Source organism: Tursiops truncatus, chromosome 3, assembly GCF_011762595.2.
Source record: "Tursiops truncatus isolate mTurTru1 chromosome 3, mTurTru1.mat.Y, whole genome shotgun sequence".
Taxonomy (NCBI): domain Eukaryota; kingdom Metazoa; phylum Chordata; class Mammalia; order Artiodactyla; family Delphinidae; genus Tursiops; species Tursiops truncatus.
The window spans coordinates 8,766,309-8,793,136 of NC_047036.1; the positions used below are offsets into that span (position 1 = coordinate 8,766,309).

At 49.8% G+C, this 26,828-nt stretch overlaps 1 protein-coding gene and 1 long non-coding RNA gene across 6 annotated transcripts in view; one reads left to right on the plus strand and one right to left on the minus strand.

The window, feature by feature from the left end:
• Positions 1-9,207: 9,207 nt before the first annotated feature.
• On the minus strand, positions 9,208-11,486 carry LOC141278259 (uncharacterized). The gene is made up of 2 exons (XR_012330628.1): positions 11,353-11,486; positions 9,208-11,096 (listed from the first exon to the last, which is right to left on the minus strand). It is a non-coding gene; the product is annotated as an uncharacterized lncRNA (long non-coding RNA).
• Positions 11,487-12,625: 1,139 nt separating this feature from the next.
• ANKRD33B (ankyrin repeat domain 33B) overlaps positions 12,626-26,828 on the plus strand; it is a 91,766-nt gene continuing 77,563 nt past the window's right edge. For 2 of the 5 annotated variants that reach the window (XR_012330627.1, XM_019951081.3), the window contains exons 1-2: positions 12,627-13,761; positions 14,247-14,423. Coding sequence is in view for 4 of the 5 variants with exons in the window: in XM_019951081.3 (XP_019806640.1) it covers positions 13,408-13,761; positions 14,247-14,423 (531 nt within the window). In the remaining variant the exon portion in view is untranslated. Of the gene's footprint in view, positions 13,762-14,246; positions 14,424-26,828 lie in introns of all 5 variants that reach the window. The other 3 variants (XM_019951083.3, XM_019951082.3, XM_019951084.3) reach the window with 3 other exon arrangements.

Consider the following 26,828-nt stretch of genomic DNA (forward strand, 5'->3'; position numbering starts at 1 on the left):
CCCCAAAGGTAAACACTATCCACCTTTCATACAGCAGACCACCTTTCATACAGCAGAGCTTAGTTTTGCCTGATTTTAAGCTTTCTATAAATGGAATCATGTGGCATGTGCTCTCTTTCGTGTTTGCCTCCTTTTGGCCAGCATCATGTCGGTGACATTCACCCATGTTGTTGAGAGCAGCAGAGTCCACCCATGTTCACGGCAGTATAGTGTTCCACCGTGTGAATACGCCACAACAAATGTATCCAGTCTCCTGTTGGTGAACATTTGTTTTCTTCTAGTCCTTGTTGTTTTGTTTCTCGCCTCATTCTCCTCCTTCCTCCTCTTTCCCGTGATGAAGGAAGCTACCGTGAAGAGCCCAGTCTCTGTCTTGTTGGAAATATGTACACATTTGTGCCGGGTACGTGACCAGGAGTGGAATTACTGAGTCACAGGGTTGATGCTAAGTAGGATTTTGAACACTGATGTGCCAAATCTCAACTTAACAACCATGCCATATGCCCCCATGTGCAGTGGACAGTACCAGGCTGGGGATATGGACCTAAAACCCCAGACAGGCGTCCTGAGGAGACATCTGATGTGGCAGGGGACACAGAGAGAGGGGTGGGGAAAACAAGCAATGTTAGGGGAGGTCTGGAAGTCAGGAGGAGGACTGAGGCTCTGGCTTGGGTTTCTGGGCAGGTGGTGGTGTCACTAAACATAAGAAGGGCAGAAGGAGAGCCAATTTGTGGGAGAAGAATGTGAGTTCAGTCTGGCCCAGGAAGACTCCTAAGACGCCTAAGGGACCTCCAGGAGGTGCTACCCAGAGTACATCAGGCTCTGTGTGTTTGTAAAGCTTACCCCAGGAGCCCTGTGTATGGGGGAAAGCCAGGGAGAAGGTGAGATTGCCCGGGGAAGATGGGCACGGAGCGAAGAGCTTTGTGGACCACTGACGCTGGAGAGTCAGGGTGCCTGGTAAGACCAAGCCGGGGAGAGAGTGGCGACTGTCTAGAGCGGCAAGAACCAAGAATGCACACAGAATTGTTGAGGGGCTCGAAGACTGGCCCCCACTCAGTGTGCAGACCACACCCACATTGTCAGGACCCCTGGCGGGTGCGGTACTCAACCGCCTCGGTGATGTTCCAGCAGGGGGTGGTAGGCGTGACCCCAGGGAAGGGGTTCTCTTGTTGTGGGTGGTGGAAAGTCAAGGGTAAGTTCTGGAGGCAGAGTCTGATATGAGAAGAATTTAGGTGAGACCTTGTAGAATTAACCTGCAACAGGGAAAGAAGAAAGAGCAGGAACGAGGGTGTGGTGCTGAGTGACCGAAGAAGGGGTTGGAGGGTTCTGGGATGTGGCAAGGCCTAGCAACAAGGTCAAGTGAGGCCCGAAGAGTCGGGTTAGAGGCGGGGTGGGAAATGAGGCCACCAGAGGGTCCGCAGCTAGAACAGAACAAAGGCAGTCTCTCCCAGATTCGCAGAAAATGAATTCCACTCGATGTGTAGAATTCCACCATCTCAGTGTCAAGGGTCATTTACACAACATTTTAACTCTACTCTCTAGCGTCTGATTCTGCTGAGGGGCAAGTGTTCACAGATGACCCCACGGCAGAACTAGTGGAAGTAAATGTTACTAGGAGTATTTGCAAGGGGGTGATCCCGCTTCATTTGAGAACTCTGAGACCCGAGCACACATTGGCTGCGGCGAGGGACATGTTTTGATTTTCTGTTGTGTGGGTACAGCCCTATTTCCTGCTGCCAAGAGGGATCCCAGGTCGTGTGGTGGGGTTCAGCGGATGCTTCATCAACAGGGTCCCAGTGAGCACACCTGAAGTTTGGAGAGTCAGAGACATAAAGACAGGAGGTGGGGCAGGGGCACTGATAGGATGCCCAGAGCAAAGAGCCCGAGGCGGACTGGTGTGGGACAAACAGAAACGAAGTTCAGTTCGGGAAATTCGGGAGATTTTAGGGAAAACATTTTTAAACATAGACTGGGGACTTCCCTGGTGGTCCAGTGGTTAGGACTCCGCGCTTTCACTGCAGGGGGTATGGGTTCAATCCCCGGTTGGGGAACTAAGATCCCACAAGCTGCACGGTGGAGCCAAAAATAAAAATAAATTAAAAAATAGACTGATATAGTTCAGACATCTTCAAAGGCTAGAATACCTGAGATTCTCCAGATGGAGAGCAATTTGGTTTCATTCCTCTGACAATCTAGTGAAGGGCAATCTGGGTCCAAGAACTGGGACTCAGAGAGAGAGAGTGGAGACTGACATGATGAGCAGTGAAAAATCATCCACAAGAGAGAGCAAGAGAAGCATTAAGTCAAAACTGCTGTGATCTCTGTCCTCTACGGTGCGTGTGTTCCCGCCAGTGCAGCGCCAAAGCTCTCCTGGTTGAGACTGGAGGGTTTGGGGCAGGGAGTGCGGGGACAACCGGAGCCCGTCAGCCTACAAGACACAAAGGAGCCAGGTTCCCTTTAGCGCACCCAGCACCCAGACACACTCACACTCTCTTTGTGACATTGTTCAGCCCTTCCAGTGTGAGTCATCGACAGCCCCAGCGGTTGGTAGCTGTCAGGGGACCCTAGCTGCCTATGCCGTGAGCACACGGGCAGGTACAGGCATCTCATCCTCGGGAGCAAGTGCAAGCTTGCAGAGCAGGACCGTGCTGAGACGTTTTCTGTTCCACCCATTCCATCAATGCTTACTTAAGAAATTCTGTCAAGGAGAATGTTTGTGAGGGGTGGGAGGGGAAGAGAGAGGTCTGTGCTAACAGAGAAGAAACCAGAAACCAGAGACCAGGTCTCAAAGGGGAGCTGATCCCTAGAGCAGCCTTGCAGTCTGGTAAGGGGGACTCAGAAGCCAACTGCTGCTGCGGGGAATGTGGGCGTGAGTCACCAGCAGGGAGGATTCTGTGGAGGAATCTGTGGTACAATGTGCAAATTGAGATGCTGGTTGTGCATCTGCTTCCTCCAGAAACCAGGTGACTGAATAACTGCAGATTAGGAGAGGGAAGAACAGAATTGGGGGATTTTTATTGTCGTAAACTGGGGGTATTTCTGGTCCAAGAACAAAATGCCAAAATGTTCTGGTGAATTCTCGAGACAATCTATACCATGGGACCAGAGGCAATCGTAGTCAACGGTAAAAATGTGTCCAAAAAAAGTCGTAACTGTGGGCTCACCACAGTTAATGTGGTAAGAGGTGGGTGTAGATCCCACAATCTTTGTACCCGGGCTTGTTTGTCTTTGGAATTGACGAGCTAATGTCTTCCGGGTTGGGTAGGATACTCCAGGTCGGGCAGGGTGAGTGAGTTTAGGTTTAGGATCTCAAGAAAGCTGGGAGTGCTCAGCCATCTCTTTTATTTACTCAATCAGGAACGTTTCCTGAGCGTCGTCTGGGCCACGTGCTGCTTTAGGATACAGCTGGACAGGTCTCTGTTCTTGAAATTCACAATCTGGTTCACGCCCCTTGAGCCTTGCCCCTCTGCAGTCCCACATGGGCAAAACTCCCACCTCCTTCCCATTCCTGGAGCCTCAGGAAGGACAGGGGTTTTGGAATATGGTGCGGGGGAGGCTTCTCACTTCCCAGCTTTGGACTGGAGAGCTGGGCGACTACTGTGCGAGCAGACAGCGTGAGTCCAAGTGACGGCGTCTGTGTCTGCTGTAGATGGTCACTGTTCAGGCAGAGTATGGGGCTCGTGCTGATGTCAGATTTGGGTGAGGCTGGGAATGTCCATTGAATTTAAAAGAAAAGAAGCCCCTGCAGGACCCTTGGGAAAGGAGAGGAGGGGCAGAAGCACATGACAGTGATTCAAATAGTAACAGGGAGAACAGAGACGGGAGACGTCTTTACTTTATACACTCAGAGTGTTGGGGGTGGAGGCGCAGAGTGTTTCCAAAAGGCACATACTACTTTTGCAATTTGCAAAGAAACATTATATATATATATTTTTAATGAGTAAATAAAAGATGGAAAGTGGAGCTTGTTGAAGGAGATCTTTCTTGCAGAAGGTTTGGCTGGGACGGTGAGGCAGGTGGGACTGAGGTGGGTGGAGAAGGGTTGGGGGAAGAAGCAGAGTCTGGTTTAAGATGCAGAGCTGAGCGGGGTTGTGGATTGCAGAGGACAGTTGCCACAGGATGACATGAGGACCGTCGGGGGTTGGTTGGTGGCAGTATCCAGAATCCCCAGGGAGGAAGGCTCCAGGTTTAGCTGTAGGGGAGAGGTCTTTTCCACCGGAAACTGAGAAGTGACAAAGGTCAGGGATGCAGATAAATCTCAGCTGGGAGAGGGGGGTCTGGGGCGCTCCGTCTGGAAGAGATTGCTCCCGTTTCTCTGTAGAGCAGGAGGTGAGAGCTTTGGAGGAGGGTCGTGGCTTAGGCTTGGGGGAAGTCGGGGAAGATCTGAGGCCACCGTGGGGACTGAAGGAAGGATAGGGTGGCGGGTCCAGCACCCTGGGGAGTCCAAATTGCTGGAGCCGGGATTGGGGCGGGGCGAGGACAAGGCTCAAGCTCCTGGAGCAGGTAGGACAGGGATCACAGGACCCTCCCCGAGGGGAGGGACATGCAGACAGGAGACAGGGATGCATGGGGACCCCACTACCTGCATGGCTCACTCCCCCACTTCCTTTAAGTCTTAGTTCCAAAGCCCCTTCCTCAGCGGGACCTTCTCTAGCCCCCTCCACTAAAACTCTAACCCCAGGATCCTTCCCATTCTCTGTCCCTACTTAATCTTTGTTTCTTGGCAGGTAATACTATTTCACATGCAGTGCATTTCATGTATTTGTATTCCCAATAGAATGGAAGCCCTCCAAGGGCAGGGGTTATGGATTGAAATGTGTACCCCTAAAATTCATATGTTGAAGTCCTAATCCCCCAGAACCTCAGAATGTGACCTTACTTAAAAATATTGTTGTGGCAGATGTAATTAGTTAAGATGAGGTCATTAGGATGGGCCCTAATCCAATATGACTGGTGTCCTAAAAAAAAAGGGGAGATTTGGATACAGAGACACACACAGATGGAGGTAGACATGGGCTGATGCTTCTACAAGCCAAAGAAAGCCAAAGATATCTAGCAAATCAACAGAAGACAGGGGAAAGAGCATGGACCAGATCCTCGCAGCCTCAGAATAAACTAACCCTGCCGACACCTTGATCTCAGGCCTCCAGCCTCCTGAACTGTGAGGGAACACATTCCGAGTGTTTAAGCCACCCACTTTGTGATGTTTTGTTACAACCGTACTAGTAAACTAATATGGCAGGGAATTAATTTTTACTTCATTTTTAAAATATTTGCCCAGTGATCCTCTCATCATGCACGGCACGTTCAGCCCCAATTCTGTCTGCCCTGAGCTTTGACCCCCTGAGAACATTTTGGCGTGAAATCCAGCCAGGAGAATTAGGCCAAGAATAGGTGGAAGCCAACCTGAATGATTCATCATAGTCATTTAAAATTCTGATTTAGTCTTTGCTTTGATTACTGAATTTAGGCTCAGTTAGGGAGAGCGATGGGGCCTGAAAGCCCTGCCCTAAGGACACGTGGGTCCAGGCTCAGAGCCGTGCGTGTCGCCCCATCCGTCCTGTTTCACAAGATGCCCCTCTAGAAGCAGGACCACCAGCGCTGGGTGAGACCCGAGTCTCCTTAGCGTGTGCCCCCAGCAGTCTGATTGGTGGTTACACATGGCAAGATAGGGAACTGCTGCTGGTCAGAAGCCGGTACAGAATGCAGACATCCCCAGGGTCCTATGTCTTCCTACCTTTGATAATGTTTTTTGTTTCTTTTGTTTGTTTTTAATTCCTGAAGATCCAAAGACTTAGACATGCAAGTGGCTAAAGAAAATTCAGTTTCCTGATCTGTGTTTGATCTTGGCTAAACTCAGAAGGACCTGACAGACAGCTGGGCCCTGGTTTAGGATGCCATATCTTCTCTTTCATTTAATAGAGATCTACTGAACATCAATCAAGATGCTGAGATGCCCTCTTAGATGCTGGAGATTAAATAAATTAATAATAAACAACAAGGTCCTGCTGTAGAGCACAGGGAGCTACATTCAATATCCTGTGATAAACCATAATGGAAAAGAAAATGAAAAATAATGTATATATATATATATGTATATATATGTATAACTGAATCACTTTGTAGTATAGTAGAAATTAACACAACACTGCAAATCAACTATACCTCAATTAAAAAAAAAAACCCAAAAACCAATAAGACCTGGTCCTTGAATTTGGTGAATTCTCAGTTTATGAGAAGGAAAATAGTTTTGCAAAAATTTCTGGGAAACAGGGTAATAGGAACTATTATAGGTGCATGAACAAAGGGGCGGTGATGGGGAAAAAGAGTGTTTGCCCTGTACCGGGGGGGAGGCCAGGGTGGGTCGTGGAGAAGCCTTCTGTTCAGTAGGTCCTTTAATAGCTTTTCACATCACATATGACTTCCTAAATTGGCCTTAAAAATCCAACCACTTTTATCCAGATGAGGATCCAAGGCCTTTTGTCCTTGGAGTAAACATGGCTTCCCTACTGATACTCTTTTATCGCTAACTCCCATCAAGAACAGGAAAAAGGCAGAAGAACTGCCAGTTAGGTGCACACACGCATATACTTCTTCCAAATATTTAACCACAAAGGCAGAAGTCCTTCCTAAAAGAAAATGAAGTTCTTAAATGTTTACGCCAATCCAGATTACAATGGCAGGGATCTCGCAGCTGTCCACTGAATCGAGTTAGCACCAAAGACCTGCTAATCTCTTTAACAGGGAGACCCAGAAATACACAGGAGACTTTTTTTTGTATTTTTAAGTAGGTCAGAAGGGTAATCTGGCCCAGCCATTCTGTAGATGGACTTCAGGACACTTTTAATTTACTTCTATTTACTACAAAAAACTCAAGGAAATTTGCAAAAATTCCCAACCAAAAAAGTTTGGTTTGCTTAAATTGTTTTTTTTAAAAAAGAGTGACTAAGAAAAGTCCCATCCCCCACGCACTTCTACTTCTCACGTGGGCAGGGGGAGAGCTGGAGGAGCCTGCTGCCAACTTCAGGAGGTGATGAGCTTCTCTGAAGTCCATCCTTGAAGATGATTTATGAGAGGAAGGTGAGAGCAAGAAAGTAGAGTGTCTCAGCCTTAAGCGCAGGGTCTCCCCAAGCCCCCATTTTCTTCCTTGACACCAACCCCAGGCACTGGGCTAGTTTTCTTTGCTTTTAACTGCAGCCATCACTCAGTCCAGACCCCAAGCCTGCCTGGGGTGCCCTCGTCCACAGCCACTGAAACCGAGCAGGACCCTGTGGGGTTCCTGCGTACGGAATTCTTTCTGTCCCCCATTTTCTCATTTATAGGGAACGGACCCCAACCTCCGTGACCTTCCGTGAGTTCCAAAGGGCAGACTCAACAGGTGCTAATCAAGGGAAGAGAAGCCAAGAAACCAACTGAGGCTGCATGAAAAGAACCAGAGAAGCTCATCAAGAAGATTACCTGAGACCAGGTAATTAGAGGAGGGCAGGCCCTATACACACCTTAATCTTATCAGCAACCCCACCTCATCAACTCCTCATCAAATCCTTCTGGGTTGGGACACATAGTTTTTTCGGGGCAGGAGCCCGCTGTACCCTCCTTTGCCTGACAAAGCTATTCTTTTCTACTTCACCCAAAATTCTGTCTCTGAGATCTGATTCGGCACCGGTGCACAGAGGCCCAGCTTTCAGCATCACCACCCAAAGCAAGAAACAGGCCTTTTCATTTTGGCAAGCTATACTGCCACTCACCAGGGTTAACAAAACGGATAGATATGCCCAGTGCTTTCTTCTTGATTTGCAGGCAATCTCCCTATATTCCAGCCATCAACCACTTGTAACAGGTGGCACAATGAATGTTTTTCCTACAGTTAATTTTTTCCCCCATTTGGCGTTTTTTGTTGTTTTGTTTATTTTTATTTTTTTAAATTGAAGTACAGTTGATTTACAGTATTGTGTTAGTTTCAGGTGTACAGCAAAGTGATTCAGTTATACATACATATATAACTATTCTTTTTCAGATTCTTTTCCCTCATAGGTTATTACAAAATATTGAGCAGAGTTCCCTGTGCTATACAGTAGGTCCTTGTTGGTTATCTATTTTATATATAGTAGTGTGTATATGTCAGTCCCAAACTCCTCTTTTATCCCTCACCCCTGTTGTTGATTCAAATATGCTTTATTTATTTATTTTTGCAGAATTAAAGTGCTTTTAGTTGCTGTTATGGAAACCAGCTCTGGAAGCTTAAAGAACAACAAAGGAAATTATTAGATGTGTATTATCTCATGAGATCTGCTTTAATTTGGTTGTGTCTACACCACCCCCAGCCCATGAATTTCCACTGGAATTTGGTGGTTTCTAGAACAGTAGGAGACAAGCAGGTTCTGAAACCAAGCAGGACCCTGTGAGGCTCCCAGGCACAAGTCCTTTCTGTGCCCCCCGTTTCTTGTTTGTAGGAAATAGGCTTCATTCAGCCTCCTTGACCTTCCCTGAGTCCCAAAGGGCAGGTTCGGACAGTTGCTAATTAGGGAAGGGAGGGGATGCAGAAACAAAGGAGGAGCGGTCAAGAAAAAACAGTGCAGCTTTGGAGCAGGGTCCTAGGAACTCCTCAAGGAATATATGTAGCAACACCTCTGAGTTTTTCTGCAGAACAAGGCCCTCACCCAGGCGCAGGATGGCAACTTCAGGCTGAGTGCAAGATTCCTGGATAACTGCTCTGTTACCTCACCACCAGCTGATCAGAGAAAGTCACATACCCTTCAGCCCTCACCCCAGATTTTGCCTATACAAACTTTTCCCCCAAAACCATCGGGCAGTTCAGGTTTCTGGAGTACGTGCCACCCGTTCTCCTTGCTTGGCTCTGCCATAAACCTCTCTCTGCTCCAAACTCTGACATTTTGGTTTACTTGGCCTCACTGTGCTGGGCACATGAACTTTGTTCAGTAATAATTTTCTTTTCATTCGAGATTTCCCATCTGAGATCATGGTATGGCTCTCCATTGACTCATGTCTCTTTCCTTGAGAACAGTTTTTATACATTTCTTGAATTTTTTCCCCAGTAGTCTAGACTTTGGGTTACCATTTTGAACACAGCAGTTAAGAAAATATTGAAGTTTAAGATGCTCAAGCCACCTGATGTGGGAGGTTCTCTCAAGAAAATACCAAGTAAGGATGCATTTGGATGTGTTGACTGAAATAAAAACACACAACATAAAAGTTGCAAGTGAAGTTTTATTCGGGGATCATACTGAGGACTACAGTCTGGGAAACAGCCTCTCAGATGGCTCCAAGGTACTGCTTTGAAAGAGGTAAGGGGGGAGACTGAATATATACGAATTTTTTGCTGGAAAAAAAATGGAGTCGAACATCAAAAGATCACTGCTAATCACAAAGAACAGCCTCCTAAAATTAATGATTTTACTGCTTTTCTCTGTATGGGAAGGTGCAAGAATCTGGGATCATTGAAATTTTTCTTTAGATGTGTATTTTAACTATCTAGGGGCAGGTGTCCAAAGAACAGAATGCTTCCTCTCCCCCCCTACCCCATCCTGAATTTCCCTGTCAGTGGGTGACTGCAGTGGCTTATGACTTGATTTTTGTAGAACTGGAATGGCAAGCAACGTTTTTTTTCTTTACAGATACAGTAAGAAAATGCTGGGAACGTCCTAAATATCAAGACTAGGAAATTGGTCAAACACACACTGGTATACCCAGTAATAGTCAAAATTTAGAACTATTATGGCTGCAACTCAGCAGTGGAGGAGACGGAATTGGAAGACAGTTCTGTCTGATATCACAATCTGCTCTTTATCCCCAGCTACACTGCCTTGCGAAAGAAAAAATAAAAAGCATTACTCATTCACCTCACGTGAGCTACTTCTCTGGCAAATACAGCAACACGTTTGGAGAAGCAGCTCCTGCAGAGCAGTTTATATGATAAGTCGAATGGATACTTTAAATTTAATAATAATGAAAGTTAACAGTCATTTGTGTGCTAAATTCCAGACAATGTGAAGTGTTTCAAATCACTCTGCCATTGGATCCAGGGGTGGGGTGTCATTTGGTGAGCAGTGGGGAGGGTTTGAGTTTGCTCCACCGTTAGGTCCCCCATCCTGCCCCCCCCCAGCACTTTGCCTTCTAAACATATTTGCGGGAGGAGGCCATTACAGGTGCATTTGGTTTTCAAGCTTTAAATACACTGCTTGTAATTTTGAAAGATCTTCCTGGTGTTACAGGCGTTACAGTTAGGTGGCCTCTTTGAGAACTATAAAGTAGTGAATCTTTTTTTTAGTGGCTCAAAGACAAATTACTCAACTAAATCAATAAGTTGCTTAATTGCCATACATATACAACACTTAAAAATCATAAATTAAAATAGTTCATTGAAATTGAACAGTTCTGGATAAAATACAGTTTTGCACAATGTTACTCATTTAAGAGTTATTCTAAAAAAAAGAGTTATCCTGAGTGTGTTGGCAGTTTTGATAAGCTACCTTCACCTTCTTATGTAGATTTTGTACATATAATATGCAACGTTGACTTTACAAAAAAATCTAAATGCCTAATTTTATGTTCTTTTACAACACTGAGACTCTCTTGTCTTTGTGGTAAAAGGGGTGCATTTAAAAAAATTTTATTTATTTATTTTTTGCTGCATTGTGTCTTCGTTGCTGCGCACGGGCTTTCTCTAGTTGCGGCGAGCGGGGGCTTCTCTTTGTTGTGGTGCAGGGGCTTCTCATTGCAGTGGCTTCTCATTGTGACGCACACGCGGGCTTCAGTAGTTGTGGCATGCGGGCTCAGTAGTTGTGGCTCATAGGTTCTAGAGCGCAGGCTCAGTAGCTGTGGCACAAGGGCTTAGTTGCTCCGCGGCATGTGGGGTCTTCCCGGACCAGGGATGAACCCGTGTCCTCTGCATTGGCAGGTGGATTCTCAACCACTGTGCCACCAGGGAAGCCCCAAGGGGTGCATTTTTGAAAGAGAAAATAATCAGTTTAGATTTGGAGTCCGATCACTCACAAATGACGAGTCCTTATTTGGAGCAGGCTGTTTCAGAAGTTTACCTTTAAAGGCTAAACCATTTAGTGCTATTTGCACCCAAATTTCTGAGGAAGGAAAGGAGGAAGTGGTGAACTCTAAAGATAGAGCTTGAATTTTGTTGCTAAGTGACCAGGGATGAGGACCTAGGGGCTGCCCACTCCAGAAGAGGGTGCCCTGTGCTCCACTCCAGGACTGCAGCCAGGAAGGCCACTGCCCCAACTCCGCCGGGACCCTGTCACAGGCCACTGGGGTTCTTTCTTTAATACCACACGGTACCTTGCACTGGCTGGGGGAAAAAGAGGGCCAGCAAACCCAACCCACCTTGGGGGTGAGGGGGTGTTGGTCACTTCAACTTGTAAATCCTCTGACTTCATTTAACAGGCCTCTGGAAACACCAAAACAGCCATCAACTTTGAAAGGGGGAAATTCCAAGTGGGAATGTACGTAAATACGGCTAGTTACAGGAAAAGGTAAAAAGCAAACAATGATCTGGGGTATTTTGGGCTTTGGAGAGAAAGCCCCGGACTACAGAAGGAGGCCACTGCATGCAAGTTCGCTTCTGGCTCAGGGCTCGCTCAGGCGTCCAACTGTCTTCACGAGAAGTTGCTGTCCTCCGGCCGCGGCCCTCCCTGCCTCAGGAAGCCACGTTAGCCGGTCCCGAGGACACTGGAGGCCGGCGCGATCACCACCGCAGTTGCGGCCCAGCGCAGGGTAACGCCAGGGGCTCAAGATCAAGCGGCCTTCGGCAGGCAGTTCAAACTTCACTCTGGCCTCCACCGCCCACCCCGGGTATTTCTGACCGCGTTCCCCACTGTGGCCCTCAGCTTGCCCGCCCGGGGCCTGGGGTCTTCTAGTTTGTCCCCAGTGCCTGCGGCGGCCCGGTTTGGTTCACCTTTGCACCCCGAGGGCCTCTCACGCGCTGGCACCTGGCAGGCACGCTGTTAAGAGCGGTGGAAAGAAAAGAAGGAAAGGAGGGAGAGGGGACAGGGAGAAAGAGGTGGTGTTTGCCTTGTGGTCTCCGCATCCGCCCCTGGATCTGCGATGCTTTCTGTCAAAGATGCAACACCGCCTACCCAGGCTCGGCGCGCCCTCACACCGCGCCTCCACGCAAAGACTTTCCAACGAGGATTTGGCCCACGGTGCATCCTCCTCCAGGAGGTCAGGGGCTCCCCGCAGCTAATCCTCAACCCCTGCACCGGGACCGACGGGGAGAGGCCAAGCGCCGGCCAGGGAGGGTCCGGCGATGGGACCACGGCCGTCGCCTGCGGGCCTGCTCTCTGGGTTTGGCGGCCAGCCGCGAGGTCAGCGCCCCGTCTCGGCTTCACGCAGTTAATCCGTCTCGACTCCGCAGATCCAGGGCACGGTGACATTGGCCAGGGGTGAAGGAGGAGGGAACCCTTCTGGCCTGGAGCCGCCCTTTCCCACCCAAATGTTACCCCCAGAGGCTCCTGGACACCTGCCCAGGGACGCTCTTCTAGGAGTAACCTGAAAGCGACAGCTGGTCCGGGTTCTGAGTGACCTGGGGACTCCGCGAATCCTCCCCCCGCGCCCCACGCCCCGCCCCGGGTTGGGACAACCCCGTGGCAGCACGGAGCTCCCAGTTCAGAGGGGCATCGGGGTGGACACCACCTCCCACGCATCCACTTGTCCTCCGTGCCCAGTGGGCCCCGGGGATGCCCGGGTCTGAAGCCGGGAGTGAAGTTGGCCCCGGAGCCCAGACTCCTGGGAAGATGCAAAAACGGGCTCCGAGCCTCGGACGCTGAAAAACTTCCCCCACCCCAGCCCGGAGGCCTGACGCCCTGGGCGGCTCCGAGCCTCGGGGATCTGGGCGTTCCCGACGCCAGGGCACGCTCAGCCCGCGGTGTCCTCCTACCCCTACCTTCGCCCTCATCCCCGGGGCCGCCGGAGGGGAGAGGCGGGGCCGCCCGCCACAAGGGCGTTCGGGTTCTGTAGTTATTGCTTCTGGTTCTCCCGCGCGTGCATTTCTCCGCTCCCCGGCAAAGCAGTCGGGTGCGCTGTCCCCGCGGGGCCGAGGAGCCGCTGCTTCGCTCTTAACTTTTGGCAGGATCGGGCCTGCGGGCTCGGGACCCGGGGCGCGCGCCTCCTCCTGCGCGGCCGCCCCGCCCCCGCCCCCCGCCAGCCGGCCGCGCTCAGAAAGCCCCCGCGGCTCCGCCCACCCCTTAGGGGCTTTCTTCAGCCTCCAGCGACTGGAGTCCTGGAGCGCAGCCGCCGGCGCGCGTTTCCGCCGAGCTGGGGAGCGCAGAGCATTGCTTTTCTGGGGCCGCCAGAGACAAGAGGCGGTGACCTCGGTGCGCGTCCCGCGTCCCCGGCTCCTGGCCAGCTCCCCGGCCCCCGGCCCGCGCCCCGGCCGCCAGCATGGTGCTGCTGGCCGGGCCCGGGCCGGAGGGCGGCGGGGCGCGCCGCGTGTCCCCGCAGTCGCCGTCCCCACCCCGGGACGCGCAGGCCGGGGAGGACCCAGCTGACTTCGAGGAGTACGAGGACTTCTCGAGTCTGCCCGACACCCGCAGCATCGCCTCGGACGACTCCTTCTACCCTTTTGGAGGCGAGGAGGAGTACAGCTCCGTGAGCGCGGAGAGCGTCCCGGAGGCCGTCCCGGAGGCGGCGACCCTCCTGCGCGCCGCCTGCGCCAACGATGTGGGGCTGCTGAGGGCGCTGGTGCGGCGGGGGCCCAGCGCCGAGGAGGTGCAGGAGACCGACCGCAACGGCCGGGTAAGCGAGCGTCCCCGCAGGTTTCGGGTGCCCTCCGCGTACCTCCTATTGCCTGCGCCACCCGGATCCTGACTCTGTCCAGCACCCGCGGTGAACCCTTTTCCTCGCTCTCTGGGCGTGGGGCACGTGTGGAGCCCTGGGTGGCCTGCCCATCCCGGGCTGGGGTGGGGCGGCACGATTGATCTGCCTGAGGTCACAGCGCCGCGGGGGCCAACGCTAGTCCCGGCGTGCTCACCTCAGCCCCCTCTCGTTTCCCGCCCCCGGAGTCCTCTTACTCCTGCCTGGGGCCCGCGCCGGGATCCGGGTTGGAAGCCTCTCGCCGGTTCCCTTTACCCTCGGTCCCCTCTGACCGTCATCCTTGCTCGCCTGCCGGGGAGAGCCCTTCTGCCCAGAGCCCCACTTGTCCCCAGTCCTCGGCCCTTGCGCTGCCCCTCGCGCTTTCCCTTTCACGCCCGAGCGCGGATCGGCTTGTTCCTGCCCCCCAGGTTCGGAGTTTCCTCTGGGACCCCCTGCTTACCCGTACCCCTCCCCCCTCCCACGCCCGGCCGCTCCTGGTGACCCACGCGGTGACCTGCCAGCGTGATGTCCGACTTGGCTGTCTGCACGGTCACCGCGGAGAGCCAGGCCCCGGGGAGGGCCGCGGAGGGGCGCGCGCCCAGCAGGTAAGGCAGGCGGGCGTGGAGGCGGGGAGAGGCACGGGGTACGCATCAGTCAGGGCGAGACTCAGAGACGATGAGAAACACTTAGAAAAAGTTGGCTTGAGAGGAGCTGGCTCTCACAACACAACCCACCAAAGCAGCTGGAGGGAAAAACCAAAGGGTGCCCACGGTGGCCAAGTGCCCGTGGTCTGTGCTGTGTGCCTAGTGGCAGAGATCTCACCTGATTGTCACATTCCCCGGTCCCCGGGGGATCCGCAGCCTCAGCCTGGCACAGATCGGGAGGGAAAGTGCTTTTGCTCGGGAGCCCACGCCTGATAAGAAAGATGTGCATTTCCTTGGGAACTGGTGGGACCCTGTGCCTTTGGTTTATCTCAGGGGGCCGGCTGGTTCGCCCCCGACTGTGGTCTGGGCCCGGTTTAGGCAGACAGGAGCCCTTAGGCAGACAGGAGCCCCGGGGAGGGTCATTTTCTGCTGCTACACGTATGGTCTAACTTGACACAGCATTTGAACTGGGGAAGGTTCTGCACTTGGTGTGATGTGTCAGATGGTGCCGGCCCTGAGGCCCCTAGGGCTGGGGGAGCTAACCTGGGGTCTCCGTGGGCAGATCACCCTGGTGGCGCTGGGACACCCGGCAATGCCTGCACCTCAGCCCTCCCTCTGGTGGCCAGGCGGTGGGTGCTGTTTCTGCAGGCTCTGCTTTCACTTTTACTAAGGTGGCTTTTCACAAACAGATGCTTATGTGAGACCTCACTTTGCTGAAGCAGGTACCCAGGGCTGCTTTAAAGGAGGCCCGGTAAGCATCAGGAAGAACACGGGTGGGGTAGGTCTCTCCCGGGTTTCGGGCAGCCTGGGGTCTCCAGTGGGCAGGGGTGGGTCTGGCTCACCCAGCCCCCACTCTGAGGCTCCACTGGGCTGGGCTTTGTTTTTTCCTTTGGGGCCAAAAAATAAAAGTTGGAAAACAGCTGCATTGGAGACCACTGAGAACAGCGTAAACCATCCCCAAGGGGCTTGGGTCTGACGGACTGAGTTTCTGGGCCACTTTGAAAGCCCCTCCCTCAGTGCAGAGTCAGAGGAGGCTGGCTCCATCTTCCGAGCGCCCCTCTGCCTCAGTTTACCCGTTGTGATGTAGGGCTGACAGCAGATCCAACCTCCCGGGGTTGTGAGCATGAGATGCCCTAACACACAGCGCTCTGACATGGCTGTGTTCACTGTCTTGTCCTGTTTTTCACTCACCTACCTTCTCCTTGCTCGGAAGAGCCATCCTCCAGCTTTTTACCTTTTTTCCTTCGGCCAGGCAAAGCTCTTTTTCTCTCTGCTTTTGCCCTTGATGAAAGAGCCTCCCTTTGTTTTTCTGCTTTGAGTCTCCTTTCTGCTCCCCACCAAATCTGGATGGAGAAATGGCACTCGGCCCACCAACAGCAAGACCCCCGGTTCTTTTATCTTCTGATCAGAAGGAGAGCGTCCTGGGTTCTTGGCTTTGAAGGCGTGAGGCGAGAGCTTCTGTTCTTCCCAGTGGCTTCTTGATGCTCTTATCAAACAGCCTCTGTCTATTCTGAAACACTTTGAAAGAATAAAGTGTCTCAAGGTCCAAAACATGACCCTGTAGTGAATGGGAAAATGAGTGGTTATTGCAGACCTACTGGGTGCAAAGCACCGTTTGGCGCTGCAGGAGACTCCAAGGTGAATCAAACAGTCTCTGCCTTTTAGTGGAGGAAGAACTCAGAGTAATAGTACCCAGTGCTTAGATAGTAATAGTACTCAGTGCTTATTGCCAAAGGCAGGATGTGAGAGGGGCCCTATAATAATGCAGAGCAAATGTCTTGGAAGCAGGGAGCTGAGGACAATTCTGGAAGCCCAGCAAGGGGAGCCTTTTGGAGATGGTGGTGGGAAGACATTCTAGCCAGACAGATGGAACGAAGGGGGTGGTGGCAAGTGCCGTGTGTTTGGTTGCAGTGCGGGATGATGCGGGTGCTAAAGCCCGAGAGGCTTCCCGGGGCTAGCTGATGAGAGGCCGGCCTGGAACAGCCGGCTAAGAAACAGGAAATCGGGACACAATGTGGTTTCAGCGTGCCAGGGTCCGACCTTGGGGCTGTGGTGTGCCTCCCCAGATGGCCATTCACTCACTGCCTTCAGGTTCTGGTCTGAAGGGCATCTCCTCAGGGAGACCTTTCCTCCCATGCCTAGCCAAGCCAGTGGCACTGGGAGCTGGGGAGGACAGTCCAGGTGTTCAGAAACTAAGGGCTGAAATTGTATGTAGGTAGGGTGGTCATCTGAGAGGACATGTGACATTCAAGTAAAGATGTAGAGAAGATAACTCGGGAAGAGCACTCCAGACAGAGGGCACAGCATGTGCAAAGGCCCTGAGGCAGGAGCCCTTTGGGACTGGTCTATGATTAGTAGCAGTAAAAAAGCTTACAGAGAACCCAAGAGCTTTTGCTGGAGGAGAGAGGTAATTGCATTAACTATAGAATTACAGGTGCTGCCGGCAGCAGCTTCGCAGAAGAAAAATGTCTCTAAATGTTTTTTTTTGGGGGGGGTGTTTTTGTTGAGCTGTTGATCTCTGGTCAGTTAAGAAGAGAGTTTTCCTGAGCTGACAGAGGTTTCATTTGGTTGGAGTAACTAAGGATCATGTTTGTTTTAAGGTGTGTTCTTTCCTGGCTCCTGAGGTTTGTAGAATTTCGGGTGTGGCTCAACACAGTCTTCTAAAATATTTATTGCTCTAAAAGGATGGCGTAATTGAATATGCAACCTGTAAATATCTGTCAAACAGTTCTTCAGCAGTATTCAAAGTGTGCTCTGCTGTCTTGTACATTTATGCGTGTTTTGTTCCCACTGACACTGGGGCAATGGAAGCTACCACACTTCTTAATTCTTCACTTCTCTCTCAAGGTTCAGCCTTACAGCCCTGACAGCTCTGCAGACAGTACTGAAACCAAAGGAAGTGTCTGTGCTGTGTTCACTGTTACAGAATGGCAGTTTGAATGTCAGACAGCTGCTCTTGTACCAAATTAGGCCCAATTATGCTAAATTTAAAATATTGTACTCCTTTCTTTTCTTTTTAATTTTTTATTTATTTTTATTTATTGATTTTTGGCCATGCCCCGCGGCTTGCAGGATTTTAGTTTCCCGACCAGGCATTGAACCCTGGCCCCCGGCAGTGGAAGCGTGGAGTCCTAACCACTGGACCGCCAGGGAATTCCCACTCCTTTCTTGATATAATTCTTCTCATGCATGTTTAAATTCCAGGGCCTCTTGCTGAAGTTTTTCGAAGGCCTCTCCAGCCATTTGCTCTATGGCTCAGGAAGGCCCACGCTGCAGACCCAGTATGGGGGTGTCTCCCTTTGCTCCTGGGGGGCTTAAATGTTTCATAGATTTGTAGCAGTGACTGGGACCTTTAACTTGACATATACGTGAGAAATGTTTTGTTTCTGTTTTTGTTGGTTTTTTGAATGCCATAGTAAGATTTATAAACTTTGGAATCACCTTTCCCTAAAATGAGAATCAAGTGTGAACTCACACCCCCTTCTGCATTTACCAGGCCTCAGTATTCATGGGCTTGCATGCGCTTAGAACTGGCTAGTTGGTGCTGAAAGTGAATTCTGGCCTCAGGCCTCCATACGTCTGTCGAGGGTCATCCAGCAGAGAAGGAGCCTGGCTTTGCCGTTTAGGGATGTATCAGTATGTTAGTGTGTTAGCTGCACGTTCTGAAGTGTGGGAAGGGCGGTGAGAAGGGAGAATAAGCAGATTAGACTGGGAGCCCAGGGGGCCAGACCAGGGAAGCTGGAGTGAGCCTGGGAAAGCCTGGGCTTGGGACGGGCAGGCTGACAGGTGTTGGCCTCTTCCTTTCTCCACTGACCAAGATGGCCGCTCTGGGCCCAGAAGCAGTTGAGAGGCTCATTTGTTTGTTTTTTTCATTTTTTTTTTAAAAAAGGACACAGTTTTTTAAAGAGCAGTTTTAAGTTCACAGCAAAATTGAGGGGAGGGCACAGAGATTTCCCATATACCCCCTACCCAGCCCCCCAGGCACATTCTGCCCCGTGCCCCCATCGTCAGCACCCCCATCAGAGTGGTGCATTTGTTATAACTGCTGAACCTACACTGACACATCCTAATCAGCCCAAGTCCACAGTTTACGTTAGGGTTCACCTTTAGTGTTGGACATTCTGTGGGTTTGGACAAATGCGTGATGATGCTTATCCATCACTGTAGTATCATATATTGTCCCACGTGTTCTTCGTGTAAGTGTATCAGTTATCTATGGCCACAGCAATGCTGCATAACAAAGAACCGTGAAACCTCATGGGTGTATACACCAGTCACATTTTGCTAAGGGTGGCCCAGCTCAGCCAGTCTCAGCTGGATTTGCTTTTAGCTGGGGTTGGCTGCAGATGGCAGGACTGGGAAGGTCTTGGCTGGGGTGGCTGGTCTCTGCTCCATGTGATTTCTTGTCCTCCAGCAGGCTGGCCCAGGTTTGTTCTCCATGGCAGGGCTCCCAGGAAGCAAGCAGAGCAAATAAGGTTCAGCGTCAATTCTGCTGAAAGAAGTTACAAAGCCAAGCCCAGATTTACCCTCTAAGTGTGAATTTGCTTTTGTTTGTAATGAATGCTGTTCACTAACCCTAAGCATTTCTGTTTACCTAAAATTTATTTTTATTGAAAAACATTTCAGATAGGTGCCCAAGAAGAGGATATCAAGACCCTCCCATAATCATTCAGCATCAACAAGCGTCAGCCCCTGAAGGCCGGTTTTAATTTTGATGGAAAGGATTATAGGATTTAATGCCGCTTTTGGGGTGTGTGTGTGTGTATGAAGGTTTCAGAAACCTAGGAGGACAATTGTCAGGGGGTTTTGAAGCTGGAATGGATTTTAGAGGCTAGTGGTCCCCATCATTTTGTAGTAGAAGAAAGTGGGGCTCAGAGAAGAGGACAGCTAGATGTATCGGGGAGCTGGGTTCTAGAATGACCCGGAAGCTATTCATGATCCTTCTTTTGACCCCCCGTGGGCCTCTCCAAGGGGCTTCTGAGCTTCCCACCTTTGCCTCCTGGCTGCCCATGAGGAATGGGCTACCTAGAAATTCTGTGAGGTGGTTTGGGTGATTTTGAACATTTGATTTCTTTTCCACCCTATGCTTGTAAAGGAGACTAAGGCAGGTGTTATAAAAATCTAAAACAATAAGAGAGCTTAGGGACCCTTTTGGAACCTCATTTATTCATCTAACATTCATATCAATATAATATGTGAGCTATTATTCAAAGCTATTTTGAATGACAACTTCTAGTAGATATGGCTACAGTTTAGGAAAAGCTTTAAATGTTATTTAGCTAATTGTAAGTTCAATTCCTCCAATCAGACCTTTAGGTCAGTAACTAATGGTTATAGGATTGTTCAAATTTTCTCTTTCTTCCTGAATCCACTATGGTAACCTCTATTTTTCTAGGAAACTGTTCCATTTTTTTTCCCCCTGAGTTTTAAAGGTTAATAGTATGAAGTTTTTACAGAGTTCTCTTTTTAATCTCTGCTATAACATTATTATATCCTGTTTTTCTGCATTTTTGAATTTATGCTGTTTATCTTTTGTGACATATTGTCAAAAATATTTTATTAGTCTTTTCAGAGAATCAACTTTTGTTCTGGACCTGTTTCCTTCCTCACTATTTCATCAATTTCTGCTTTTCTTTTTATTCCTTCCTTCAGGTTTGTTCTACATGTAACTTTCAAAGTATCACTTTCATTTTTTTTCCCCACAAATTTTGATATGTAATATTTTATTATTGTTGTATTCTCATTTACGTTATGATTTCCTCTTTTTCTGACCTAGAAGTTATTTAGAATGGTGTTTAAATTTTTAAAATACATATTGTTAAGCTTTATTAAAATATTTATTTATTTATTTTGGCTGCGTTGGGTCTTCGTTGCTGCACGTGGGCTTTCTCTAGTTGCGGCGAGTGGGGGCCACTCTTTGTTGTGGTGCGCGGGCTTCTCATCGTGGTGGCATCTCTTGTTGCGGAGCACGGGTTCTAGGCGCGCCGGCTTCAGTAGTTGTGGCGCGTGGGCTCAGTAGTTTTGGCTCTTGGGCCCTAGAGCGCAGGCTCAGTAGCTGTGGCGCACGGGCTTAGTTGCTCTGTGGCATGTGGGATCTTCCTGGACCAGGGATCGAACCCATGTCTCCTGCAATGGCCCACAGATTCTTAACCACTGTGCCACCAGGGAAGTCCCTAAAATAATTTTTAAAACCTGATTCAGAGACTATGGTCTGCATGATATTTTGAAATTTCTTGAGACTGCCTTTACAGCCTATTGGGCCAGTAATTCTAAATCATAACTATGTGACATTTTATGATTTCTCCAGATTAACTCAAAACAGTTCCATATGTAAAACAATATGTAATTCCCTTTAATTAAAGGAAATAAGAAGGATGTAGAGAAGTTGTTAAAATATGTGAACAAAGGAAATAAGCTTCACTTCAGATGGTTGGGAAGTAATTCTTTTAGACAGCTGGTCGAATGAAGGTGTATATATGGCTCTGTGTGTGTGTGTGTGTGTGTGTGTGTGTGTGTGTGTGTGTTCTTATGAGGTCGGATTTTATGATGAAGTAGGTTGTTAAGAATCCTGGATGTCACTCAGTGTGTGTGTACAAAAAGAATAGAGACTGTTTTTAATGGTGTTCCTGAATTTGAAAGACAGTTGAAGGTGGCATTTACTTATTTATTTCTTCTAAGTCAGAGACACAGAAATTCGGGTAGACGTGAAATCCCGAGCGACAGTTGGCTTGGTGGCAAAATTGGATTAGAGTGGTGGGATTTGAGAGCAATTTCAAAGTAATGGAAAAGCAATGTATGCTTACAAAGGCACATCTACGTCAGCTCCAAGGAAGTTCACGTGATACGGCGGAGAACCAAGCATTTCCCTCTGGCTTCTGTTTCTGAAACTTAACTGACTGTTGGGTTCGAGGCCGCCCCTGGTGAGGGACATCCAGCGGAGGGGGTGTGGAGATGAGGCTGCCGAAGAGGCACGAGCCCTGCTCAGGGGCAGTGCCTGCCCAGTAAAGGGTGTTAAATTCACAGTAGCACATTTTCCGGAATAAAGGAAGACACGTGAAGTCAGTTTAAAAATAAAGGAAGATGGAGAAATTAGGCTGAGTGAAAAAGAGTCCATCTCTAAGGATTATATGCTGTACGGTTCCGTTTATGTAACCTTCGCAAAGTAATGCAGTTGGAGGGATGGAGAACAGATTAGAGGTTGCTGAGGTTAGAGCTTTGGGGAGAGGAGTGGGTGGTACTCTAACTGGGACAGGCCTGCTTCTAGATTGTGTTCTTGTACTGTAGTTATGCAAGATGTCGGTATTGGGGAAGAACGCCCAAGGGGACAACTTCCTGCCAGTCTATCACTATTTCAAAATCAAAAGTTTAGTAAAAATGAAGGAAGGCATGCATTACCTTTAATCTGCAGCCCTATCGCATGAATAGACTGGATTTTGGAAACTGAAGCAGGATCAGAGCTGGTTAGTACGGGGGAAGTGGGACCGACTGGGAGTATTGGGTGTTTGAACTACTGCTACTCGAGTGTGGTAAAACGAGTTAGCAGCATGGCTTCCTCTGGGCGTTTTTCCCAAATGCAGGATCCCAGGCCCTCCCTAGACATACAGAACCAGAACCGACACTCACTTTAAGCTGGTCTTGGTGATTGGTATGTGCGCTTGTTGGAAGAGCTCTAGGACTTTATTCTGAGAGTAGAAAACAAGTGTGGTGGCCAAAGATAGCAGGCTTAGGTTGGTCACATGACCCTGGACAAGTCACATGATCTTTCCATCCTCAGTTTCCCCTAGATCCCCGTCTAGAAAACGGGGATGCTTTTTATGAGACTAACAACACCTCACAGAGGTTCTAGGGCCTGAAAAAGTGACTTACACGTACAGTGGGTACCACGTCATAGACGCCTAGTGAGTGCGGCTGTTGTTTCTATGGGTGAGTTAACCTCAAGATGGGTGTCCAGTCCTGCTGTTTCAATTTCAGCCAAGGGAAGAGATGGGAGCACGTGAAACCTCTAACCAAAGAGGAGTGGTTGAGAAAATGGTGTGTCCACTTGGTAAGGACCCTTTTGTAAATGTAAACATTAGTTAAGAGGGTCAATCTCCTGTTACGTGTTCATACCGCAAGGAAAGTGGCAACTGGAGCCATGGGCGCAGGTGAAGCAGGGCGGGAGCGGGCGGAGGGGCAGGGCAGGGGCTGGGGCCACATCTGGGCACATCTGGGGAGCACCTGTGGTTGCGGGTGGGGGGAGGCAGAGGCTTGGAGGCGAATGAGCGGGCTCCAGACTGATGACCAACGAGGAAGCAGAGCGCCCCAAGCAGGGCAGAGATAACCATTGTGCCAGGGACCGTCACGAGCCCTTGTCCTTTCTTCAGCATTTTCCGTGAGTTCAAGTTAGGGCAGAGCTCCGGATGGGAGCCCTCGTGCATCCCGGGACTTTCAGGGCCTGATTCCGTCGTGATGTCCTGCAGTGAACAAGCAGCTGCTATGGGTCCCCAAAGTTTCCTTCCATTTCTGCTTCTCCTCCACTTTGTCAAGACAGCCATCCCCAAGGGGCTGGCCCTGCCCACTCCGATCAGGAGGGCCAGGCTGCATCGCTGCCTTCTAGACCTTCCAGCTCTTGTATTTGGAAAACACAGTAGTCGTGCGCTAAAAATAGCAGTGGTGACACAGCTGCCGGGAAGGTTTTGTGGAGGTGTGAGTCAGGCCTTCTTTCCTTGGTCATAGGAAATGGGTGGGTTTCTAGGAAATGAATTCCATGTACAGCGGCGCCGGGATGGCCTGATGGCCAGCTGGGGGTGCGCAGTCCTCGTGTCACCTGACGACGCTTCTCCCTGCTGACCGTCGTGCTTCAGATGACCCAGTGCTTTGGGAGCCAGTTCATCCGCAGTGAAAAGGGACACAGGAGACACTGCGGAGCAGGGGAAGAGTGACTCAGGTGTGTCTCGTCACCTACACGTTCCTCCTCTTTTGAGGTCCCCAGGCTCAACCTCCATGTGCTGTGATGTCCTGCCGTGAACAAGCAGCTGCTATGGGTCCCCATATGGTGGGAGGCATCCACTGGCCCTACAGAGGGATCAACTTGCTCTGGTCTGCCCAGGATTTTCTCATGTTGGCACAGAAAGTCCCACATCCTGGGAAACCCCTGTGCCCCTGGCCAGCTGGGGTGGTTGGTCACCCTACCTAGGAAAGCCGCTCCCGTGTTGGGGCCACACACAGTGTCACCTCAGAGAAGCTGAAAGGCCCACTGAATGCAGAATTCCTCCTTTAGCGGAATCTGGAAACCCTACTTTGGAGGAAAGGTGCTGCATTAAGTTATGGTATCTGGGGCACACCCACTGGGAGGGAAGCTTTTGCCTAAATGCAGTCGCTTAGACTGGGTTCTTTGATTACAGGACAGAGCTGTCTCCCAAGGGAGACATTATCTTGGGAGGCTTTTGGGAGACAGCAGAGCCCTTGATCGGGAGGGCCCATGGCGGGGGGGCCTGGAGCGGGGTGAAGTCTCCACTGCCATACATGAAAAGTAGAATAAATACATTTTTCTAAGAAATTCAGCTACTTAAAATGCACCAGGGAATCTCTGGTGAATTTGTTTTTAATAGAAATAATTATTTAAAAATGTTGTTCGGTGTAAACATATCTAAATCCTTTGGGTTTGTTTAGAGTGAGGTACAAGTGTATGGAGTTAACATGTCGTTTGTGAAAGGCAGTGAGTTACAGTGATTCTGCTAATAATACTATTGGGTCCAAGAATACTTAAGATACTGTTACCTTGTTTTTTTAAATAACCTAAGGTTAATTTGGTTGAGGGGCCTTTGAAAATAACTGAAAACTCCTCAACATTCTGTTTGCACCTGGCACGTTCCATCTGTCCACCTGCAAATGGCTTGGTTTCAGCCTAAGTGTTTTAGCAAACGCGTGGAGTCTGTCTTTCCTTATCAATCGCGTGCATACTTTAGAAAAAGTCAAAGTAAGAAGCAAAAGACTTGTTTTTCAAAGAAGTGGGTATTCCTGAATGTTGAGTATTAAAACAGGTTTGAGTCCATTTGGGCTGCTGTGACAGAATACCACAGACCAGGGGGCTTATGAAAATCAAACATTGATTTCTCACAGTTCTGGAGGCCGAAGTCAAAGATCAGGGCCCTGCGGATTCGGTGTCTGGTGAGGGTCCGATTCCTGGTTTGTAGACGGCTGTCTTCTCTCTGTGTCCTCACCGGACAGAGCAGGGGAAGGAGGTCTGTGGGGTCTCTGTAGGGACAGTCATCCACCCTCATGACCTAATCACCTCCCAAAGGCCCCATCTCCTAGGACCATCACACCTGGGGGTTAGGATTTCAGCATATGAATTTTGGGGGGACACAAACATTCAGTCAAGAGCAAAACACATCAATTACTGAAGGAATCAGTAAAAAAAAAAAAAAGCATTTAAAGTGTCTTTCCACTTGCAGAAGAGGTACATAATTTTTCAAAATTTGCTATGTGTATGACTTCCATTCAGAAAATTCCAGAGTCCCTATGTGGAAAATTGGATGGGTTTACATAAAGAGAATAGCCGTATCTAAAAATAGGGAATCCTGCTATTCTGTGATTTAAAACAAAAGTTCAGATGAATAAAATGAAATCATTGAAAATTAAGTAGTCACAAGATGCTTAGAAATAGAAAAAAAAAAAAGATTCTCAAAGAAAACAGAGCCTTTGAAGTTCTAAGTGATGGGAAATCCCCAAAATGCCAAATAAAAGGAAATAATCTAAAAAGGAAAGTGAAGAAAATGGATTGTTTTTTAAAAAGCAGTATTGATACATAATTCACATACTATACAATTCACCATTTAAGACCGTACAATTAAGTGATTTTTTTAGTATATTCACAGATACGGGCAGGCATCACTGCAGTCCATTTTAGGACATTTTCATCACCTCAGAAAGAAAACTTGTACCCTTCGGCTGTCACTCCTCTATTCCCCATTCCCTCCAGCCCTAAGCAACCGCTAGCTCCTTTCTTTGTTTACATTACTTATAAAAGGGTTTTTATGAAAGATGAACTATATGCCAACATATCTTGACAGTTTTCTCAGCAAAGGAATACAACGCACTTCACCACAAGAGGTGCCTGCCAGATGGGGTGACGTGTGTGGGTTCTGCCTTCAGGGTCTTAACTGTGAGTTTCCTATAAATTATGGTGTATGATAAAAAATTACGTTTTTTACAAAGTATGCAAAGCCCCAAACTTGAACCGTTTCCCAGTGAGCCTTGGGCCTAGCTGTCCTTTTGTTCACCTCTACTTGGGCTTGCTGACCTGCCGCTGAGGTCCTCAAAGTGTGGCCTCCGTTCAGCAGTGTCAGTGGCACCTGGGGCCTCGTGACTCGGGAACTCTGTTGAACAGATCGGCACTCTGTTCAACAACCTCCCAGGGGATTCTGATGCGCACTTTGGGTACCACTGCTCGACTGCATTTCCATCTTCTGTTTAATGTTTCTGCCAGCTCTGCCTAGGAGGCTCTCTCTCCACCTGGGCACGGCCTGGCTGTCTAAATATTTTGAAGAGAGGATGGAGGGCCAGCCTGGCTTTGCCCTTGTCTGGGTTTTCGGGGCAGGGGACGTGGGAGGTGCCCAGTGAAGGCCGCGGATGGACTGTCACCGCTGTCCCTGCCCCTCTGAGTGCAAACCCCTCCCTCAGTGGGTTTGGTCCCCACTTGCCCCTGACCCGGCCACTGTCCACCGCCGCCTCTCACGGCCTCTTCCATCTCTTTCCCTTCTTACATCTTTGGATCTCTTCTGTCATAAAAAAGAACACACACGCACAAACTCCAAACAAGCCCAAGACTCACTTGCCTGCAGGCTCCTGAAGTTCTCTGCTTCCCAAGGCCAAGGGTGTGCGGGGCTGGCGGGTGCCTGCCCGGTGCCCAGCCTTGACCCGGGGGCTGGGGGGCTCTCCTGCCCCAGCTCGCTCTGTTCCGGCACCTTCTCTGGCTGCTGCAGCTCAGTCTTCCGCTTCATTGTTGGGGGTTGTGAAAGCGTCCCTTCCTGGGTCCCGGCCTCACCCTCTTGAGCTCTGATTTCTTCCCTCCCAACCCACCCCTTGGACCTGCTCATGGCCGTGGCAGGGCTGCCTGCCTCCCCTCCCCGCCAACATTTTGGACACTGTTGTCTGCATGATCTTGACCGTGGCCTGACTGGGGGCGAAAGCATCCATTCCCTGCAGCTGGGATCACGCCTCCAGAAGCCACTTCCTGGGACTCCATAGGTCTCCCACACATTGCCCACTTCCGGTTTCCCCTGGGCCTTCTGGTTGCCACTTCTTTGCCCCGAGGCTCTCTTAACCCGCTTCTCCCTTTACTCCCTGTGGTGGCTATTTTTAAATGTCAGCTTGGTTAAGCTA